The following is a 21520-nucleotide window of genomic DNA, read 5'->3' as shown; positions in this document are numbered from 1 at the left end:
TAAATTTAACATTTCCATGTTGCGATGCCGTTTACCACCATATGGCCCTGCAAGACGTCTGTCACGTGGAGGTCATAGGGGGATACATTTGGAGTTCATATCAGAGATCCGCACTCCTTCCTTTTACTAGACCTTGGAGTCGCCAAGTGGATGTTTTTTCCATTGCTGTATAAGGCTGACAGAGAGGGTTAAAATTGCTCTCTAAATGGCTGACAGAAGGTGTTAACAATATTCTTTATGTGTTGTTATAGACATAGACAAAACTTCAAACACAATAGAGCATAGTCAAATCAACATTAAACTCTTATCCACCCTGTTTTATAAGATTTGTAATACATAAGGCACATAGGATGTAATATAGGCAACATCATAGAAAAAACATGCAAGTTCTATTGAGCGGAAGTTCCGTTAAGCACACAGAGCCAGATTATGAGTGGAGCGCAAACATTTATGCGTGAGTGATAAGGGGTTTATCGCGGGTGTTTACACTTGTCGGTCTTATCGCTCATATTAAGAGTTGAAAGTAAACGCGATTGAGTATATATATATATATATATATGTGTGTGTGTGCGTGTTTGTGTGACAGTTCTTCAGTCACATACATACACAATGTATGGCACAGTGCCCTCTATTGGTTGAACCATGCCCTGAACATTTAATAACACAGCACCCTCTATTGGTTGCAAGTTCACCAAAATGTGTACAGGAGAAAAATGACTCATTTGCATATATTTTGCATAGGGTGGCAATGCAAACAGAAGGCTATTTATTACTGTTTATAACCCCCCCTGAATCCCCCTTACGTTTGTTAGAGCTATAATTTATTATCATATCGTGCACTATGTTTTCTCTATGTTTATGTTCTCATGTGTAATGGGTCACCCTAAGTTCAATGATGTGACATTATTTTGATTTAGATTGTTGTCAACAAGATTTTCAGTGGTAGATGTCAAGTTGTAGCTTAAAGTTTATACTTATCCCTGTAGGAGATATCTGACATGGAGTTTCTAGACCTATAAGCCCTAAGTGTCTTTTTACAAATTGAATAGGCTCTGCAAGTGTAGCCACCAATCAGCAAGCGTTACCCAGGTGCTGAACTAAAAAAAAAGGCTGGTGTCTAAGCATATATTTGTGCTTTTTAAATAAAGATACCAAGAGAACAAAGAAAAATTGATACTAGGAGCAAATAAAGTTGTTTAAAATTGCATGTTCTATCTGAATCATGAAAGAAGAAAATTGGGTTTTATATCCCTTTAAGCAGTGAAACTTTTTATGGGACTACTTTATAACTATATATTTAAAAGTATACTTAGTCCAATAAAAAAAAAGCATTATTGCTTAATACGCTACTCTTGTTTATTTATATATATTCTACAAATTAAATATGAGGTAATTTAATTACCTCTCATTCCACATAAAAGAGCATCAGAAGAGGGAGGGGCAGTATGAAAAAAGTAAACCTAAGAAGGTCTGGACTCTGGGGGCTTTGAGTGGATAAATACAAAAATATCACAAGACTATAACAGTTTCAGGCATAATATTGAAATATAATAGAGGAGAGAATCTAATACTAATAAGCTGATATAATACAATGGAATGCAAAAAACTTTGTGGTCAAATAATGAAATAGTCCATGTATGCCAACATGTGTGACATAGAACCTCATACAGAGATAGTGAGTGATAACAAAATCAACTCAGCCTGATAAAATTATAGACTAAGGTGAAGTAGAGACGTCTTCCCCAATGCTTTATAGATACTAATATAATTAAGTGGGGTCTGAATAAGATAAAATACAGGTTAAACACGCCCACAGTAAACTAGCTAAAAAGAGCATTGGCCTACAAAATATCTAATGAAAAGAAGCTAGACTATGAGAGGGCAAAACTACCTAAAACATGAAGAAATGGCTCTATAGCTTGGGTATCAAATGCAAGTGGCCTATGACATTCTTATCGAGTTATATGAAAATAGAAAACATAATGAAAAAACTTATAAACATGGTCAGACACTTGTGATACCGAACTAGGGAGGAGACATATGACACTGGACTATACTTGCAATTACCAATTTCAGTGCAATAGAAAAGTATCATAGTAGATCATATTACAGATATATAATAAAACCAAACCATGTTAATGTTAGCTCTGTGGAATCTGTTGGAGCTCTACAAATAACCAATAATAAAATGTAACCTGAGGGTGAAAGTTAGTCCTTCAGTTTATGCAGAGTTGACAGTCCGTGATTATTATTATTATAATTTATTTATGAAGCGCTAACATATTCTGTAGCGCTGTCCATGGGTACAATTCATTTAAATAAAACGATATAAAATATGGAAGAGACAAGACAAAATTTGACAAACACATACAGGAAGAATTGAGGGCCCTATTCCAGTGAGAACTTACAAACTAGATCGTGTATACCTCCTTACCATGGACAGAATGTAAACGTCTATCACCCCACACCAGTCCTCCGGTGCAAATGGAATAAAATAAATGACCCCAAGGAACAGAGGGCCACAGAGCATAGAAACATAACAGGGCATAAGTAGGCATACAGTCCTCCATATCTTCGCACAGCCAGTTAGGAGACTAGCTGCCAGACAACTCCCCCAGATCAATTACTCATCCATACCGCAGTTCTGAATCTATGGAATTCAAAAAAGGCCTCCACCATTTGGGCTATAAGAATAGGTGGCTCCTTTAGACACATTGAATACAGCTGCAGGGCTCCGGTCTCTGATTCCCGTCACCTCTGCACATCCAACTAGGAGCACATCTGAGTTCTGACGCACTTTCAATGGTTAGTGTTGGGCAGATAAAGGAGGAATTCTCACGTAAGGAAGTTCTAGAGATTTTGTTGACCAATAAGCTTCCTCCACCTCAATTTCCGTGATCTTGCCAGGGTGGTCTGTTGTGTTAGTATCATTGGATTCATTACAGTCAACCATGAGAGTTTTGGACAGGCAAGGAAAATGTATAAAAAGCTCCATTGGATTTGTGTAGGACTACATCAAAACACTTGTCTAAAAACAGGTGAAGTTTCTCAAAATTATCTACTAATAATGAAAATATTGCTTCTCCAATGTTTTGCATATTCAGTTCTTTACAGTGGATAAGCCAAACATGACTGTAATAGTCTGTTCCCATAGATAAGTGAGAATTCTATTGCTCACGTCATACCAGTACCATAACGAGGAGGGGGGCTGTTGAGGCCTAACCTAGCTGGGCCGCCTTAAACCTCAACGGCCTAGACTAGACTGCAAGAATTACAGAAATAGAGATATCAATCATTGTAGTATCTATACAGAGTACCATAGCTACTGGATGGCAAAGATTTGTCTTAATACATAACATAAATGTATTATTCCAATGCTCTGCTGCCAGTATTAACTGATCATGGGCACTGCCAAGACACGCCCTCTACAGCTTTTTTAATATATCTCCAGTAAACAAATTTTCTCTAGGAATCTTTAGAAGTTAGGGTCAGATGAGTCTGATTCATTTCAGCAAGGGAACCCACAAAGCAAGTGTAGAACAGCTGTAAGAAACGCTTTTGTAGCCATGGTGAGCTTGCGAGGTGCTGACTAAAGGGAGTGTCCTTTGTCTGGACAGATATCAGGTCAACCAGGGGAAATGAGCTGCAGAAGAGGAGAGGAAAGTTAGTATAATATGAAGTACATGAAATGTGACAAGGTCATCTAAATGCTAATTTAAAACGCACCGAGTTAATGCAGTATGGGCCCGACAACTGAAATAATGCTAATAGCACGACTAGCTAGGGACCCCAAATGATAATGCAAAATAGAATAAACAGGACACTGTACTCAAACATTTTCTTTCATCCATATAAAATATCAGCATAGTAACATGTTTATAATTATATTTTTTAATAAAAATAATGTAAAGTGAAAACTTCTTAAAGGGACACTGAACACAAATTTTTTTCTTTTGTGATTCAGATAGAGCATGCAACTTTCTAATTTATTCCTGTTATCAATTTTTCTTCGTTCTCTTGCTATCTTTATTTAAAAAATAAGGCATCTAAGCTAAGGAGCCAGACAATTTTTGGTTGAGAACCCTGGTCAGCACTTGTTTTTTGGTGTGTGAATTTATCCACCAATCAGCAAGAACAACCCAGGTTGTTCACCAAAAATGGGCCGGCATCTAAATGAACATTCTTGCTTTTCAAATAAAGATACCAAGAGAATGAAGAAAATTTGATAATAGGAGTGAATTAGAAAGTTGCTTAAAATTTCATGCTCTATCTGAATCACGAAAGAAAAAAATTGGGTACAGTGTCCCTTTAAATTTAAAATTAAACCTAATACAGCTGTATCAGCTGGGTAATTTCCACTAATCTTCCTGTTAATCCTCATTGGTTGAAAGGTACTTCCTACTAATGCGCATTAGTAGGAAGTACTACCAACGAACATTAGTAGCGAGTGCTTAACTGGTATTGATAAATTAATTTCAATTTAATTTTAAATAGCTTTTACTCCATCTGTTGTTCAGTCAGAAACAAATGCCTATGTGTTTAAATAAAGTTCTTTCATATGACACCACTTTTTTAAAACAATTTCCCTTTAAGTAATAACATTAATAAATATCTTAAACTGATTACTGGGATTTAGGACAGCAGATCTGACTTTTTTTCTCAAAAAAAAATAAATCTATTTTTATATCTTTATTAATTTTACACAAATACATTACACATAATTCACCTAATACAGATTTTATATTAACTTGTTTACACTACAGTTATAAGTTCAGTAAAGATAATATATAGGAAAGAAAAATAATATATGAATAAATACATTTAAAGCATATTGTCATCCATAAGTGAGAAAATAACCAAATGGGGGGATATAAAATAATCTCTCTTCCTTCAACCCCATCACAAAGTGAAAAAAACATAATTTATGCTTACCTGATAAATTTATTTCTCTTGTAGTGTATCCAGTCCACGGATCATCCATTACTTATGGGATATATTCTCCTTCCCAACAGGAAGCTGCAAGAGTCCACCCACAGCAAAGCTGCTATATAGCTCCTCCCCTAACTGCCATTACCAGTCATTCGACCGAAAACATGCAGAGAAAGGAAAACCATAGGGTGCAGTGGTGACTGTAGTTTAATGGAAAAATTACCTGCCTTAAAGTGACAGGGCGGGCCGTGGACTGGATACACTACAAGAGAAATAAATTTATCAGGTAAGCATAAATTATGTTTTCTCTTGTTAAGTGTATCCAGTCCACGGATCATCCATTACTTATGGGATACCAATACCAAAGCTAAAGTACACGGATAATGGGAGGGACAAGGCAGGTACTTAAACGGAAGTTACCACTGCCTGTAAAAAACCCTTTCTCCCAAAAATAGCCTCCGAAGAAGCAAGGTATCAAATTTGTTAAATTTGAAAAAGTATGAAACGCAGACCAAGACTCCGTCTTGTAATCTGTTCAACAGAAGCCACATTTAAAAAAGGCCTAAGTGAAAACCACAGCTCTAGTAGAATGAGCTGTAATCCCTTCAGGAGGCTGCTGTCCAGCAGTCTCATAAGCTAAATGAATTATGCTTTTTAACCAAAAAGACAGAGAGGTTGCTGAAGTCCTTTGACCTCTCCTCTGTCCAGAATAGACAACAAACAAGGTGAATGTTTGATGAAAATCTGTAGTAGCTTGTAAGTAAAACTTTAAAACACGAACCACGTCCAAATTGTGTAATAGACGTTCCTTCTTTGAAGAAGGATTAGGATACAAGAATGGAACAACAATCTCTTGAGTGATAATCTTGTTAGATACCACTTTAGGTAAAAACCCAGGTTGGTACACAGGACTACCTTATCCGTACGGAGAACCAGATAAGGAGAATCACATTGCAACGCAGATAACTCGGAGACTCTATGAGCCGAGGAAATAGCTACCAAAAAGGAACTTTCCAAGATAGAAGTTTGATATCTATGGAATGAAAAGGTTCAAATGGAACTCCTTGAAGAACCTTAAGAACCAGCTTTAAGCTCCATGGCGGAGCAACATTTTTAACCACAGGCTTGGTTCTAACCAAAGCCTGACCAAATGCCTGAACGTCTAGAATACCTGCCAGACGCTTGTGCAAAAGAATAGACAGAGTAGAAATCTGTCCTTTTAAAGAACTAGCTGACAACCCTTTTCTCAAAATCATCTTGAAGAAAAGATAATATCCTGGGAATCCAGACTTTACTCCATGAGTAACCCTTGGATTCATAACAATAAGATATTTACACCATATCTTATGTTAAATTTTCCTAGAGACAGGCTTTTATGCCTGTATTAAGGTATCAATTACTGACTCGGAGAAGCCATGCTTTGATAACATCAAGCGTTCTGTCTCCAGGCAGTCCATCTCAGATTAGTTATATTTAGATGGTTGAAAAGACCCTGAGGTAGAGGGTCCTGTCTCAGAAGCAGAGACCGTGGTGGAAAGGATGACATGTCCACCAGATCTGCATACCAGGTCCTGCGTGGCCACGCAGGCGCTGTCAAAAGCACCAAAGCACTCTCCTGCTTGATCTTGTGCAAACCCCTCCGGAGGGAATTCCCACTCCCCCGGATGAAAAGTCTGACGACTTAGAAAATCTGCCTCCCAGTTCTCAACACCTGGGATAGGGATAGCTTTTAGACAAGAGTGAGTCTCTGTCCAGTGAATTATTTTAAGACTTCTAACATTGCTAGGGAACTTCTGTTCCCCCTTGATGGTTGATGTAAGCCACAGTCGTGATATTGTCCGACTGAAATATGATGTACCTCAGAGTTGCTAACTGAGGCCAAGTCTGAAAAGCATGGAATATCGCTCCCAGTTCCAGAATATTCATTAGAAGGAGGGTCTCCTCCTGAGTCCACTATCCCTGAGCCTTCAGGGAGTTCCAGACTGTATCCCAACCTAAAAGGCTGGCATCTGTTGTAACAATTGTCCCATCTGACCTGCGGAAGGTCATACCCTTGGACAGATGGACCCGAGATAGTCACCAGAGAAGAGAATCTCTGGTTTCTTGGTCCGGATTTAACAGGAGAACAAATCTGTGTAATCCCCGTTCCTCTGGCTGAGCATGCATAGTTGCAGTGGTCTGAAATGTAGGCGTGCAAACGGTACTATGTCCCTTGCCGCTACCATTAAGCCGATTACATTCATGTACTGAGCCACCAAAGGGCGCGGATGGAATGAAGAACACGGCAGAAATTTAGAAACTTTGACAACCTGGACTCCGTCAGGTAAATTTTAATTTAAAGTGGATAAGCCAAACATGACTGTAATAGTCTGTTCCCATAGATAAGTGAGAATTCTATTGCTCACGTCATACCAGTACCATAACGAGGAGGGGGGCTGTTGAGGCCTAACATAGCTGGGCCACCTTAAACCTCAACGGCCTGGACTAGACTGCAAGAATTACAGAAATAGAGATATCAATCATTGTAGTATCTATACAGAGTACCATAGCTACTGGATGGCAAAGATTTGTCTTAATACATAACATAAATGTATTATTCCAATGCTCTGCTGCCAGTATTAACTGATCATGGGCACTGCCAAGACACTCCCTCTACAGCTTTTTTAATATATCTCCAGTAAACAAATTTTCTCTAGGAATCTTTAGAAGTTAGGGTCAGATGAGTCTGATTCATTTCAGCAAGGGAACCCACAAAGCAAGTGTAGAACAGCTGTAAGAAACGCTTTTGTAGCCATGGTGAGCTTGCGAGGTGCTGACTAAAGGGAGTGTCCTTTGTCTGGACAGATATCAGGTCAACCAGGGGAAATGAGCTGCAGAAGAGGAGAGGAAAGTTAGTATAATATGAAGTACATGAAATGTGACAAGGTCATCTAAATGCTAATTTAAAACGCACCGAGTTAATGCAGTATGGGCCCGACAACTGAAATAATGCTAATAGCACGACTAGCTAGGGACCCCAAATGATAATGCAAAATAGAATAAACAGGACACTGTACTCAAACATTTTCTTTCATCCATATAAAATATCAGCATAGTAACATGTTTATAATTATATTTTTTAATAAAAATAATGTAAAGTGAAAACTTCTTAAAGGGACACTGAACACAAATTTTTTTCTTTTGTGATTCAGATAGAGCATGCAACTTTCTAATTTATTCCTGTTATCAATTTTTCTTCGTTCTCTTGCTATCTTTATTTAAAAAATAAGGCATCTAAGCTAAGGAGCCAGACAATTTTTGGTTGAGAACCCTGGTCAGCACTTGTTTTTTGGTGTGTGAATTTATCCACCAATCAGCAAGAACAACCCAGGTTGTTCACCAAAAATGGGCCGGCATCTAAATGAACATTCTTGCTTTTCAAATAAAGATACCAAGAGAATGAAGAAAATTTGATAATAGGAGTGAATTAGAAAGTTGCTTAAAATTTCATGCTCTATCTGAATCACGAAAGAAAAAAATTGGGTACAGTGTCCCTTTAAATTTAAAATTAAACCTAATACAGCTGTATCAGCTGGGTAATTTCCACTAATCTTCCTGTTAATCCTCATTGGTTGAAAGGTACTTCCTACTAATGCGCATTAGTAGGAAGTACTACCAACGAACATTAGTAGCGAGTGCTTAACTGGTATTGATAAATTAATTTCAATTTAATTTTAAATAGCTTTTACTCCATCTGTTGTTCAGTCAGAAACAAATGCCTATGTGTTTAAATAAAGTTCTTTCATATGACACCACTTTTTTAAAACAATTTCCCTTTAAGTAATAACATTAATAAATATCTTAAACTGATTACTGGGATTTAGGACAGCAGATCTGACTTTTTTTCCATCTGACCTGCGGAAGGTCATACCCTTGGACAGATGGACCCGAGATAGTCACCAGAGAAGAGAATCTCTGGTTTCTTGGTCCGGATTTAACAGGAGAACAAATCTGTGTAATCCCCGTTCCTCTGGCTGAGCATGCATAGTTGCAGTGGTCTGAAATGTAGGCGTGCAAACGGTACTATGTCCCTTGCCGCTACCATTAAGCCGATTACATTCATGTACTTAGCCACCAAAGGGCGCGGATGGAATGAAGAACACGGCAGAAATTTAGAAACTTTGACAACCTGGACTCCGTCAGGTAAATTTTAATTTCTACAAAATCTATCAGAATCCCTAGGAGGGAAACCCTTGATATTGGGGATAGAGAACTCTTTCCTTGTTCACTTTCCACCCATGCGATCTCAGAAATGCCAGTACTACGTCCGTATGAGACTTGGCAACTTGGATGTTTGACGCCTGTATCAGGATGTCGTCTAAATAAGGGGCCACTTCTATGCCCCGCGGCCTAAGGACCGCCAAAGTGACCCCAGAACCTCCATAAAGATTCTAGGGGCTGTAGTTAACCCAAAGGAAAGAGCTACAAACTGGTAATGCCTGTCTAGAAAGGCAAACCTGAAAAACCGATGGTGATCTTTATGCATCGTAATGTGAGGATAAGCATCCTTCAAATCCATTGTAGTCCTCTATTGACTCTCCTGGATCATAGTTAAGATGGTACGAATAGTTTCCATCTTAAATGATAGAATTCTAAAGAATTTGTTTAAGATCTTTTAGATCCAAAATAGGTCTGAAGGTTTCCTTTCCTTGGGAACCACAAACCGATTTGAGGAAAACTGTGTCCCTGTTCCTCTATTGGAACTGAATGGGTCACGTACACAATGCAAGAATGTCTCTTTCTTTATCTGGTTTGCAGATAAATGTGAAAGGCAAAAACTCCCCTTTTTTGGGGGGGAAAGCTTTGAAATCCAGAAGATATCTCTGGGGTATAATTTCCAATGCCCAGGGATCCTGGGCATCTCTTGCCCACGCCTGGGCGAAGAATGAAGTCTGCCCCTATAGGATCCGTTACCAGATAGGGGTCCGTTCCTCATGCTGTTTTAGAGGCAGCAGCAGGCTCCTTGACCTGCTTATCTTTGTTCCAGGTCCGGTTGTCTCCAGACCGCCTTGGACTGAGCAAAAGTTCCCTCTTATTTTGCCTTAGAGGAAGTTGATGCCACACCTGCCTTGAATTTTCGAAAGGCACGAAAATTAGGCCTTTTTTGTCCCTTGATTTGGACCTGTCCTGAGGAAGGGCATGATCTTTTCCTCCAGTGATATAAGTAATAATCTCCTTCAAACTAGGCCTGAATAGGGTCTGCCCCTTGAAGGGAAGTTAAGTAGCTTATTTATTAAAGTCACGACAGCTGACCATGATATAAGCCATAGCGCTCTGCGCGCCAGTATAGTAAAAAACAGAATTCTTAGCCGTTAGTCTAGTCAAAGGAACAAAGGCATCAGAAAACAAAGGAATTGGCTAGCTTAAGTGCTCTAAGCTTGTCAAATATATTCATCCAATGGAGCCTGTAAAGCCTCATCAAGAGACTCAAACCAGAACGCTGCAGCAGCAGTGACAGGAGCAATGCGTGCAAGGGGCTGCAGGATAAAACCTTGTTGAATAAACATTTTTTATCCATTGGATCTAAAAAAGCACAACAGTCCTCGCCAGAGGTAGTGGTACGCTTAGCTAGAGTAGAAACTCTTCTCTCCACCTTAGGAACTGTCTGCCATAAGTCCCGTGTGGTGGCAACTATTAGAAAACATTCTTCTAAAAAATAGGAGGGGAAGAGAACGGCACACCTGATCTATCCCATTCCTTATTAAAAATTTTAGTAAACCTCTTTAGGTATTGGAAAAACATAAGTACACACCGGCACTGCATATTATTTATCCAGTCTACACAATTTCTCTGGCACTGCGATTGTACACATTCATTCAGAGCAGCTAAAGCCTCCCTGAGCAACAAGTGGAGGTTCTCAAGCATAAATTTTAAATGTAGAAATATCAGAATCAGGTTAAATCATCTTCCCTGAGTCACAAATATCACCCACAGACTAAGCATATTGTGAGGTAGTATCAGACATGGTTCTTAAAGCGTCTGTATGCTCTGTATCTACCCCCAGAGCTGTTTTGCTTTCCTTTAATTTCAGGTAGTCTGACTAATACTGCTGCCAGTGTATTATACACAACCTTTGCCATGTCTTGTAAAATAAACGCTATGGGCGCCATTGATATACTTGGCGCCATTTGAGCGTGAGTCCCTGGAGCGGGAGTCAAAGGGTCTGACACGGGGGGAGAGTTAGTCGGCATAACTTCCCCCTCGACAGAATCCTCTGGTAAAATAAACGCTATGGGTGCCCTTGATGTGAGTCCCTAAAGCGGGAGTCAAAGGGTCTGACACGTGGGGAGAGTTAGTCGGCATAAATTCCCCCTCGACAGAATCCTCTGGTGATAATGTTTTTAAATACAAAAAATGATCTTTATTGTTTAACATGAAATCAGTACATCTGGTACACATTCTAAAATGGGGTTCCACCATGGCTTTAAACATAATAAACACAGAGCCTCCTCTATGTTAGACATGTTAGAACTAATAAAGAGACTAGTAAGCTTGGAAAACACTTTAAATCAAGTTAACAAGCAAATATAACAAACGTTACTGTGCCTTTAAGAGAAACAAATTTTGTCAAAATTTGAAAAACAGTGAAAAAAGGCAGTAAATCAAACGAAATTTTTACAGTGTGTATAATAAGCTAACAGAGCATTGCACCCACTTGCAAATGGATGATTAACCCCTTAATGCAAAAAACAGATAAAAAAAAAAAAAAACCGACATTTTTTTAAACAGACACAACAAAACTGCCACAGCTGAGCTGTGGATTACCTTCCCTATAACTGTTTCTATGCAAAATTTAAGCCAGCCACGTGGAAAAATTAGGCCCCAATAAGTTTTATCACCAAACATATATTAAAAAACGATTAAACATGCCGGCAAACGTTTTAAAACACATTCTTATAAGAGTATGTATGTCTATTAATAAGCCTGATCCAGTCGCTATCACTGCATTTAAGGCTTTACTTACATTACTTCGGTATCAGCAGTATTTTCTTAGTCAATTCCATTCCTTAGAAAAATATATTACTGCACATACCTTAGCATATATCTCTATCAATCAGCCTGGTACCAGTTGCTTTCACTGCATTTAAAGGCTGTACTTACATTACTTCGGTATCAGCAGTATTTTCTTAGTCAATTCCATTCCTTAGAAAAATATTTTACTGCACATACCTTATCTGCAGGAAAACCTGCACACCATTCCCCCTCTGAAGTACCTCACTCCTCAGAATGTGTGAGAACAGCAACTGGATCTTAGTTACGTCTGCTAAGATCATAGAAAAAACGCAGGCAGATTCTTCTTCCAAATACTGCCTGAGATAAACAGCACACTCCGGTGCCATTTAAAAATAACAAACTTTTGATTGAAGAAATAAACTAAGTATAAAAAACCACAGACTCTCACGACCTCCTATCTATGTTGAGACTTGCAAGAGAATGACTGGTAATGGCAGTTAGGGGAGGAGCTATATAGCAGCTTTGCTGTGGGTGGACTCTTGCAGCTTCCTGTTGGGAAGGAGAATATATCCCATAAGTAATGGATGATCCGTGGACTGGATACACTTAACAAGAGAAATATATATATTTCAAATATAATTTCAAATATTTGGATTTCAAGAAACCATCTCTCAAATCAAATGATAGTTTTCTGCAATACTGAAGTAGTTATTTGCACCTATATTAACTATTTTACTTTTTAGCTATACAGGGCCCCCACATTCACTCACCTGTCTTCAGACAATGCTGAGCAAATATCCTTGATCACAAAATGTTCTTTAATGAGAGCAGGACTTGAAGTTTTCCCTTCCTGGCTATCTAGCTGCTGAATCAGGGTGTTGAGGATATTGAGTGACTGCTGGTGAGACAGATGATCAAACGTGCACATGTTAAGGGCGGCATATACAGACGATTCTATCCACCTGCTCACTACACAGACTCCTCCTGTACAGTAGGAATATAGAAAGATATAGGTTTTTATTTTATAGGTTTTTATTGAAAAGGCTTAGTTTGCACTGTAACAAATACAATAATAAAACCTACATTAACAGATCATACAAAATTGAAAGTTTTTATGTAAAGTCTACAATCTGAAAATAAAGGTAAGTTTTCAAGGTATTAGATTTGTGTTTGTGTCTCAATATCGTAATATTTGCTTCTCTAGGAGGGTGCATATTAAGAGATAACTGCTCGCCATTTCACCAGTCCCCCACCCCCTCCCAAAGTTGGAAGCCAGGGGCCAAGTCATTTTCATCAAGGATTCCCAAAGAATGTAATATCAAATATATCTAATTGTTTGAGCCTATATTCTTATAATTATAAATACTTTCTACTTTTCTATCCACATATTTATAGGGGGGACAACATTTGATTTGCATCCGCAAGAAATCAGAATGTTAGCTGCATTCAGGACCTATTGGTATAGTTTTAGCTGCAACTTAGAGTTACACTTGGAATGAAAAGTTAATAGGGCCACAATCTGGCTTAAAACAAAAACCTGACCCAGCAGCAATTTGAAAAACTCTCCCACCTTGGTCGAAGGATATACTGTAGGTTTAATAAAACTGGCTTGCCAGCAAGTTGGCTGACTGCAGATTATCAGTACAGACAGTGCTGGGTTAATACCTTTTATTGGGTGACAACCCAACTGAAAATGATCAGAACTGGTTCAGTTGCTGCTGGGCTACTTAGGGCTAGATTTATCAAGCCCCTACGGCAGCAAGTTCTCACAAGAACTTGCTCGCTGTGATTTATCAAGCAGCGGTCACCAGACCGCTGCTTCCCTAAGCTCTTTGCCACCTCTAAGGTGGCGAAATTCAATCTCCTCGGTCGAGTCCGACCAAGGAGCTTGACAGCTCCTGCCCGCGCGTGATTGGCTGTGCGCGGGCAGGGGGCGGGATTGCACGCGAGCACAAAATTGTGCTTGTGTGCAATGTTGATTACCTATGGGTAATTTCGCCCCGCCACAGGCGAGCTGAGGCGTACAAGGGCGCGTATAGGTGCCCCTGTACACCTCAGCTATGATAAATCTAGCCCTTATTGTCTGCTGGCACCCCGACTGCAGCTTATTAGGATTGACACACACAATGGCTCTTTCCTTTTTTAGTGTAGGGTGATGTCCTAATTAAAGTTCATTAGGAAATGTTCAGATTTAACTGTGTATTATAGGAAGTTCTGGTCAAATATAAGGCTACTTACCCACAAAGGACTGTAATGATCAGGTTTGTATCTTATGTATCGGGAGTTCCTGGATGGCTTCTCAATACCTCATAATTCCCAGCAGCAAAGAACAAGACACAGTTTAGTTGTTTTCCTCTGCGTATTGGCATTTTGTGGCAGTAATTTCTTACCTTGCTCGGGGTCACCAGGAATCAATGTCTTCACTACAGATGCATCTCTAAGCACAGCTGTGATCGTCCCCTTTTTGTCCAATTCCTGCTCGTTAACTTTGCTCTCATATCGGTACTTTAGTCTGATGACACTGCTGTGCGACAGCAGCTGCTTCAGTCTTAAAACAAGGCAAATGAACACTTAGAACTGGTGATGTACAGGTAGGGTTGGCATCTGGTATTTAACTGGACGGTACAGTATTTCAACAATCTGTTCAGTAAAATCTTTTTTACTGAACCTATTTTTTAGGTACCCTGATGATGTTTGTACAAAAAAAAAAAAAAAATTATTATATTATAAAATATATATATATATATATATATATATATATATATATATATATATATATATATATATACACACACACACACACACACACGTGTGTATAAATATATACAGTATATACAGTGGGTATTGAAAAGAATCGCCCCCCCCTTGAAAATAATCACATTTTGTTGCCTTGCAGCCTGCAATGAAGACAGACACAGTTTTTGTTTATCCAGTTGTAATTACTCAGAGCAACTTATAACATCCAAGTTAAAGATATAACACCAACATGTCAGGGAAAAATAAAAGACAATTAAAAAAACAGAATCAGTGAGTTGCAAAAAGGATCACCCCCGTGTGTCAGTGTTTAGTTGAATACTGCTTTAATTACAGCCTTTAGCCTATTGGGATATGTTTTTACTAACTTTGCACATCTAGACTGTGCAATATTTGCCCACTCTTCTTTGCAGAACTGCTCCAGTTCCGTTTAATTTTATGGTGACTGTTTGTAGACTGCAGTCTTCAAGTCATGCCACAGATATTCAATGGGGTTTAAGTCTGGGCTCTGACTGGGCCATGCAAGGACATTTACCTTTTTCTCCTTCAACCACTGAGTGGTCATTTTTGCTGTGTGCTTTGGGTCATTGTCATGTTGGAAGGTAAACCTTCTTCCCATTGACAACTTCCTGGCAGAGGGCAGCAGATTTTCCTCAAGAATTTGACGGTATTTTGCCCCATCCATTATTCCTTCTATCCTGACAAGTGCTCCAGTGCCTGCTGTAGAGAAACAGCCCCATAACAGGATATTACCACCTCTATGCTTTACTGTAGGTATGGTGTTATTTGGATGGTGAACTGTTAAGGTTAGATCCCTAATGAAGCCCCATTCAATGAATTTATAGGGGTGAAACGTACATGGCGTTTGCTTTGTCCTATACAACACAATCTTCTGGCATGAACTTTTAAACCGAGTTACAGGTTCCAGTTACAAGTTTCCTTGAATAATGTAATTTTGTGGACATTGAAACTGGGTGAGGACCTGCTGTCCGGTTACAAGTTACAAGTTTCCTTGAATAATGTAATTTTGTGGACATTGAAACTGGGTGAGGACCTGCTGTCCGGTATACATGGCACTAACCGTATCAGCTGCATGAAACCGTTACACTTGACCACAGTGAGCAGTGACGTTGTCAATGGGAAGAAGGTTTACCTTCCAACATGACAATGACCCAAAGCGGGTGGGACCGCTCTATACGTCAGAGTCTCAGCAAGCAGGAAATTGATGGAGGGCGGAGTAAAGAAGGGAAGAGCACGTAAAAACAAATGCTTTTTTTCCCTATTTTATATATATAAACGTAATTAAAAAAATTGGCGATCAGACTGTATAATATATAAATACTATAATAATATGCAAAACACCGGAAAACTTTACCTTCACTTTAATTTGTGCCATATAGATAACATTGTGCTCATTCCCATGTAGTTATGCAGGAGTCAGCACTGATTGGCTAAAATGCAAGTGTGTAAATAGCACTGAGATAAGGAGACAGTCTGCAGAGGCTTAGATACAAGGCAATCACAGAGGTAAATGGTATATTAATATAACTGTTGGTTATGCAGAACTGGGGAATGGGTAAGAAAGGGATTATCTTTTTAAACAAACAAATTCAAGTAGACTGTCCCTTTAAATAACAGTAAAAACCAGGTGAAATGAAAAATTAAAGTGCATTGGAATAATAATAATAATAATAATGCATTCAATGGGGAATAAAAGTTTGAGATTAATGTCTATTTACGTTCCCACTGAGAGTATTCTCCAGTAGATTATATGTAATACCTGGGTAAAGGCACAGCAGACGCCAGGCTGTACACTATGCAGGATTCCTGCAGATGGTTTCGGATCTCTGCGCACACAGTAGGAAGTTGGGACGGTAGACAGCAGAGAAAAAGAACCTGGGCCCAGGATGCAAGTGCAACATTGTTATAGAAACATTGCACCCCCAGCTCTTGTAGTTCACCTGGGTAAGAAGAGACAGTAGAGAAATTATAAAACAACATAAATGTAGCCAGGGGGCAGAACAAATATCTTTGGTATTGGGAATAACCAAGGGCAGCCCAAAACTTTCACATGGCTCTTCTGATTCTCATTTTATTTTCTCTTATTTAAAGGGACAAAGGAATACAAACTAATGCACATCAGTGCATCTCAGTTCTTGTTAAAAGCAGTATGCACATATGCTCTGTACGCCCATATTAAAACGCTCTACCTGCCCAGAGAAAAACAGTGGTGTGCTTAGCATCAGCATTTACTCAATTTTACTAGAACCATTTTCACTTTTGTCTCTTCAAACATAAATCTTTTTTTTATTGGGTATTTAAAGAAACTCGAAGGTCAAATTTAAAATGTCATGATTCAGAGCTTGCAATTTTAAGAGACAATATACTTCTGTTATCGATTCTTCTTTGTTCTTTTGGTATCCTTTGCTGAAAAGCATACCTAGCAAGCAATGCACTACTGGGAGCTAGCTGGTGTTTGAGAGCTACACATATATGCTTCTTGTCATTGGCTCCCCAGATGTGCTCAGCTAGGTCCCAGAAGTACAGTGCTGTTCTAAACCTGACTAACTTTGTATAGGTAAACACAGTCATATGTAAGCAATAATGTAGTAATAAAATGCTTTAACACTTTTTTTTTTTATTTTATCTCCCTTTAAAGGGACAGTATAGTCAAGTTGTTTCTTTTTCCAAACCAATTACTGACTTTTATAGTGTAGTTTATTGATCCTACTACACTGAAAGCAACTGTTTGTTTTTATAAACCCTATAGTTACAAACTAACAAGATGTATCCTAAGAAAATGTACTGTATTATCCCACAGCTGGCTTATTCTGGTCTTCCCTGGGAGGGAACTTCTCAGTGGCTTTTCTTGGGGAGAGATCTCAATTGTTGTAATATCCAGAATCTCAAAGTAAATAACCATAAACTGCACTGCATTCTCTTTTTTATATACCTTGTGTTCTACCCAGGACAAGGAGTATGTTTCTTGGAATTTGTAGACAGACAGATCACTGCATCATGGTACTCAGCAGATATATCCGCTTCATTTGAAGTTTATATTTTTGTTTTGGTGAATAGTATTTTAGCCATTAGCCCTGAGCACTTACGGAGAGTTTCCGGTCGGCGAGTGGAGATTCTGATCTCTTCAGCATGTAAACCACTCAGGTGTGTCAGGCACAGAGCAAGTTTCTTCCCCAAATGGCCTCCACCTATTATCCCCACTCGTAGGTGCTCATTGTGTGAGATCTGCAGAAGCTTAGGGGGAGTGTGCAGACTGCACCACTTCACCTCTGGATGTCTAAGGGTTCAAGGAAGAAATGTTTGTTACCTGCACTTGATTTCAGCTAAGACTGTTCATGTCTGATTAGAATAGTAGATTCAAACTCCATTTTATTCTGTAGCATTCAGTTTTATGTAAGTTATTTAAAGGGACATTTTAGTGCAAAACAATGGCATGCTCTGAATCATTCAACATATTTGTACAACTCGCTCTGGAACTGTATGTGTTTAACCCTTGCAAATGTAAAGTTCCACAAGGAGCAACAAGCTCTGGGGATGAACACAGCCAGTGATTGGTTAACTAGCCTTTTCCTGCTCAGGACCAGCAGTTCTCTATGTGTTAACCCCTAAAGGGTCATGAAACCCAAAATGTTTATTTTATGATTCATTCCTTTTATCAAATGTACTTTGTTCTCTTGGTATTCTTTGTTGAAAATCAGGTAGGTAGGTTAAGAGTGTGTATATGTCTAACATTATATGGCAAAGATGCTTTAACAGTGTTATACATCTGCAAGAGCATCAGTGCTCCAGACATGGGAATGCTGCCTACCTAGGTATCTTCTTCAACAAAGAACACCATGTGAACAAAGCAAATTTGAGAACAGAAATAAAATGGTAAAAATTTTAAAACGATATGTTCTATCTAAATTTCAAGCAATTTGTATCTCACTGGCAAATTTCAAGCAACTAATTCATCTGTTTGGACTGTAGGTGTGACTAAAAAACAACATTTACTAATGGTAATTATCACAAAAGATACTTTCTGGAATTACTTAAAATGTTCAGGGGTTATTGCGATTAACATACACTAGATAGATAGATAGATAGATAGATAGATAGATAGATAGATAGATAGATCTGACAGCTGTAGATTTTCTTACAGTGATGTTAATGCTACAAAATAAAGCGCTGTAGTAACCCTTCTTGTATTAGAAGAGTTTTTATTAAGGAGAATGTCTAGCTCACCGGACATAGAGGAGTAGCTTGCAGAAAAACACAGAATGTGCACAAACGGTCAGTGCTGTCAAGTGGCTCCTCTGTACTAGGTGCAAAAACCCCTTGTGTCTAGGCTCCACTCCATGTTCAAACTGTAGTGAGCTTAGACCAGCTGTAATATCAGTGTCACCAAACATCATATAACCTAAAAATAGAAAAACAAAAACAATGATGAGTAATAAAGTGACATAGAAGTTGCTACATGCGACAGCTGAAAGTAACTGGTGCATTACTCAGGTGAGGCTTTGGACTGGTTCGCAGCAGCATGTCATTGTTACAGTAAAGGAACACCAAGGATTTGTATACGGTAAGTTTGACTTTTAGGTTAAAAACATATTTACCTTCAGCATTAGGTTGCCAGAATTTAGCACAGATACTCTAGCATTACTGATATGCTATAAAAGGATCTTTGGAAAAAAATGTTTTGAAATTGTAACGCTATATGTATGTAAGGCTGAAGGTATTGGTGATTCTAGTCTTTATTGTATTAACCTTAAAGGGGCATTATACACATTTTTTCTTTGCATATATGTTTTGTAGATGATCTATTTATATAGCCCTTTTTTAAATAACATTGCTCTGATTTTCAGACTCCTAACCAAGCCCCAAAGTTTTATTTGAATACCGTCAGCTACCTTCTCCAGATTGCTCCTGTTTGTGTAAAGGGTCTTTTCATATGCAAAGGAAGGGGGAGGATCTTATTTCCCACTTGCAGTGGGCTTTCCAAATAACTTTTCAACAGAGCTAAACTGAGAGTTTCTAAGTAAGTCTTTAAACCGTTTTATACAGGATTTTTATATCAGTATCTGTGCATCTTTTCTTTATAGTAGTGTCTATTACATGCAGTTATATGAAAATGAGTGTATACTGTCCCTTTAAAGCCCCATTGTAATGAAAAAAATGATATGCTCTAATTTGTAAGAGTGTGTAATTTTAACACTAGCAATGCCCCTATTCTATGTGTCTAACCCCCACAAACTAGTTAAACACACAACTAAAGGACTGCTCAGGAGCCGCAGAGCCCTGCTGGTTCAGAGTGGAAACTTACATCAACCCAATCAACATCCATATATTTGCAAATCAGTCCTAACACATGTGCTTTCCTCCAATTTGTACCAGGGTAATTAGGTGAAATGGGATTTCAATAAAAGAGGAGGGACATACCAAGCTGCATTTAGAGAGATGTATATATTTTATGTCACATCACAGTGCCGCATAACATGTTTCCATATTTTCAACTAGTTTATGTAGCTTGTTTAATTGGGAATTGCTGTTAAAATAAGGACATCTAGAAGGCAAGATAAAAAGAACTAACATTTTGAGCAACAATGAGTCACATTACAGCAACAGTAATATTCCCAATAAGAGTTTGTGGCTTTAGGAACAGTGTAATGCAATACCTGGGAACTTTACATCACAAGTAACTCTTAAAGGGACATTGCACACAAAACAAACACAGGTGTATTTTTAAACTTAAATTAGTTGTTTACATATTGGAAAGATCAATGTGATGTTTTAGTGTCCATAAAGAGCCACCATGTTGTAACCTAGATCTCCTCTGCTGAGGCTGATTAGAAACGGTTATATATTGGTCACCACTAGAGTGAGTAACCAAGGACTGTGGGAAATAAAGCAGTGATAAATCAAGAATCTGCATTTCCACTTTTAACAGGAATAGAAAAATCCACAATTTCCATGATTAAATAATAGAAAAGGTGAGCAAAATAAATAATTTTCCACGTATAATTAAATTGTTTATATTAAAATGTCAGACTGTTTAAATGGACATTGTACTCTAACATATTATATCGTGCATATGAAAGATGGACACAGTATTATTATTATCAAGGTAAATGAGCTTTGTTTTTGTAATCAATGTAACACATTCTAGAAGATGTACAATGTCCCTTTAAAAGACAGTTTCCCTTTGTTCCAGCTCTTACAAATAAATGAGACAGTTAGACTGTGTCTCAGGGATGTATGGCTGTGGGACCCTGCAGAAGTGCAGCAATGAAGAAGTGGTAACTGTGTAACCTGGCACACAACAGGGACTTTAGCTTGCACTCCGGAGAATACTGAAATATGCAGCCATTGGCCCATCATATCTCACCCACGAGATGTTACAGATTTACAGCACGGATCGCCGTGCGGCTCATACTCACACGCTGGGCAGAGGCTTCTGACGCATATGTCTACGGTTAGCTGGTGATGGTCAATCAGTAGCAGGCTTTAGCCTAGTTAGTAGGCCTAACAGTAGCCATGGCAACGCATCAACGCCAGAGAAGTAACTCAGGCAACAGCTAACCAATCATTACACAGTTCTTACCAAGGAGGCGGGCTTACATGTAAACAGCCAATCGAAAGGTGGAGAACGAGATCCATACAACGCGATAATTTATTAAGCACCTAATACTCGTCTAACGTTATAGTGAAACAGGGTTATATTCATTTAGTTTCCCCCAGCGCTCTGCACTCATTGGAACTCCGCTACAACACGGTCATATTAACTTCTGGCAGTGAATAACACTTCAGCCCATTAAGGAGATGTAGTTTTCACGTTAAGAAATAA

General features: G+C 38.6%; 1 protein-coding gene across 1 annotated transcript; it reads right to left on the bottom strand.

Annotated features, from left to right (window-relative positions):
• Window positions 1-7609: 7609 nt before the first annotated feature.
• On the bottom strand, window positions 7610-19088 carry NOXRED1 (NADP dependent oxidoreductase domain containing 1). Its single transcript, XM_053689247.1, has 6 exons — window positions 18922-19088; window positions 17784-17974; window positions 16457-16637; window positions 14313-14470; window positions 12693-12906; window positions 7610-7799 (listed from the first exon to the last, which is right to left on the bottom strand). Exons 1-6 carry the CDS (start codon window positions 19086-19088, stop codon window positions 7622-7624), a joined length of 1089 nt encoding a protein of 362 aa, XP_053545222.1. The 3' UTR covers window positions 7610-7621.
• Window positions 19089-21520: the final 2432 nt, after the last annotated feature.

Source organism: Bombina bombina, chromosome 1 (assembly GCF_027579735.1).
Source record: "Bombina bombina isolate aBomBom1 chromosome 1, aBomBom1.pri, whole genome shotgun sequence".
Taxonomy (NCBI): Eukaryota; Metazoa; Chordata; class Amphibia; order Anura; family Bombinatoridae; genus Bombina; species Bombina bombina.
Note: the sequence above shows the minus strand (reverse complement) of the source record. Positions and strands in the feature narration are given on the sequence as shown.

Excerpts from the sequence above, each read along its gene's own strand:
- NOXRED1 (XM_053689247.1), bottom strand. The coding sequence starts at position 19,088 with ATGTTTGGTGACACTGATATTACAGCTGGTCTAAGCTCACTACAGTTT. Across the intron at positions 14,471-16,456 it reads TCTGCTGTGCCTTTACCCAG|ACTGAAGCAGCTGCTGTCGC; the intron begins GTATTACATATA and ends CCTTGTTTTAAG. Across the intron at positions 12,907-14,312 it reads TCCTGGTGACCCCGAGCAAG|GAGGAGTCTGTGTAGTGAGC; the intron begins GTAAGAAATTAC and ends CCTACTGTACAG.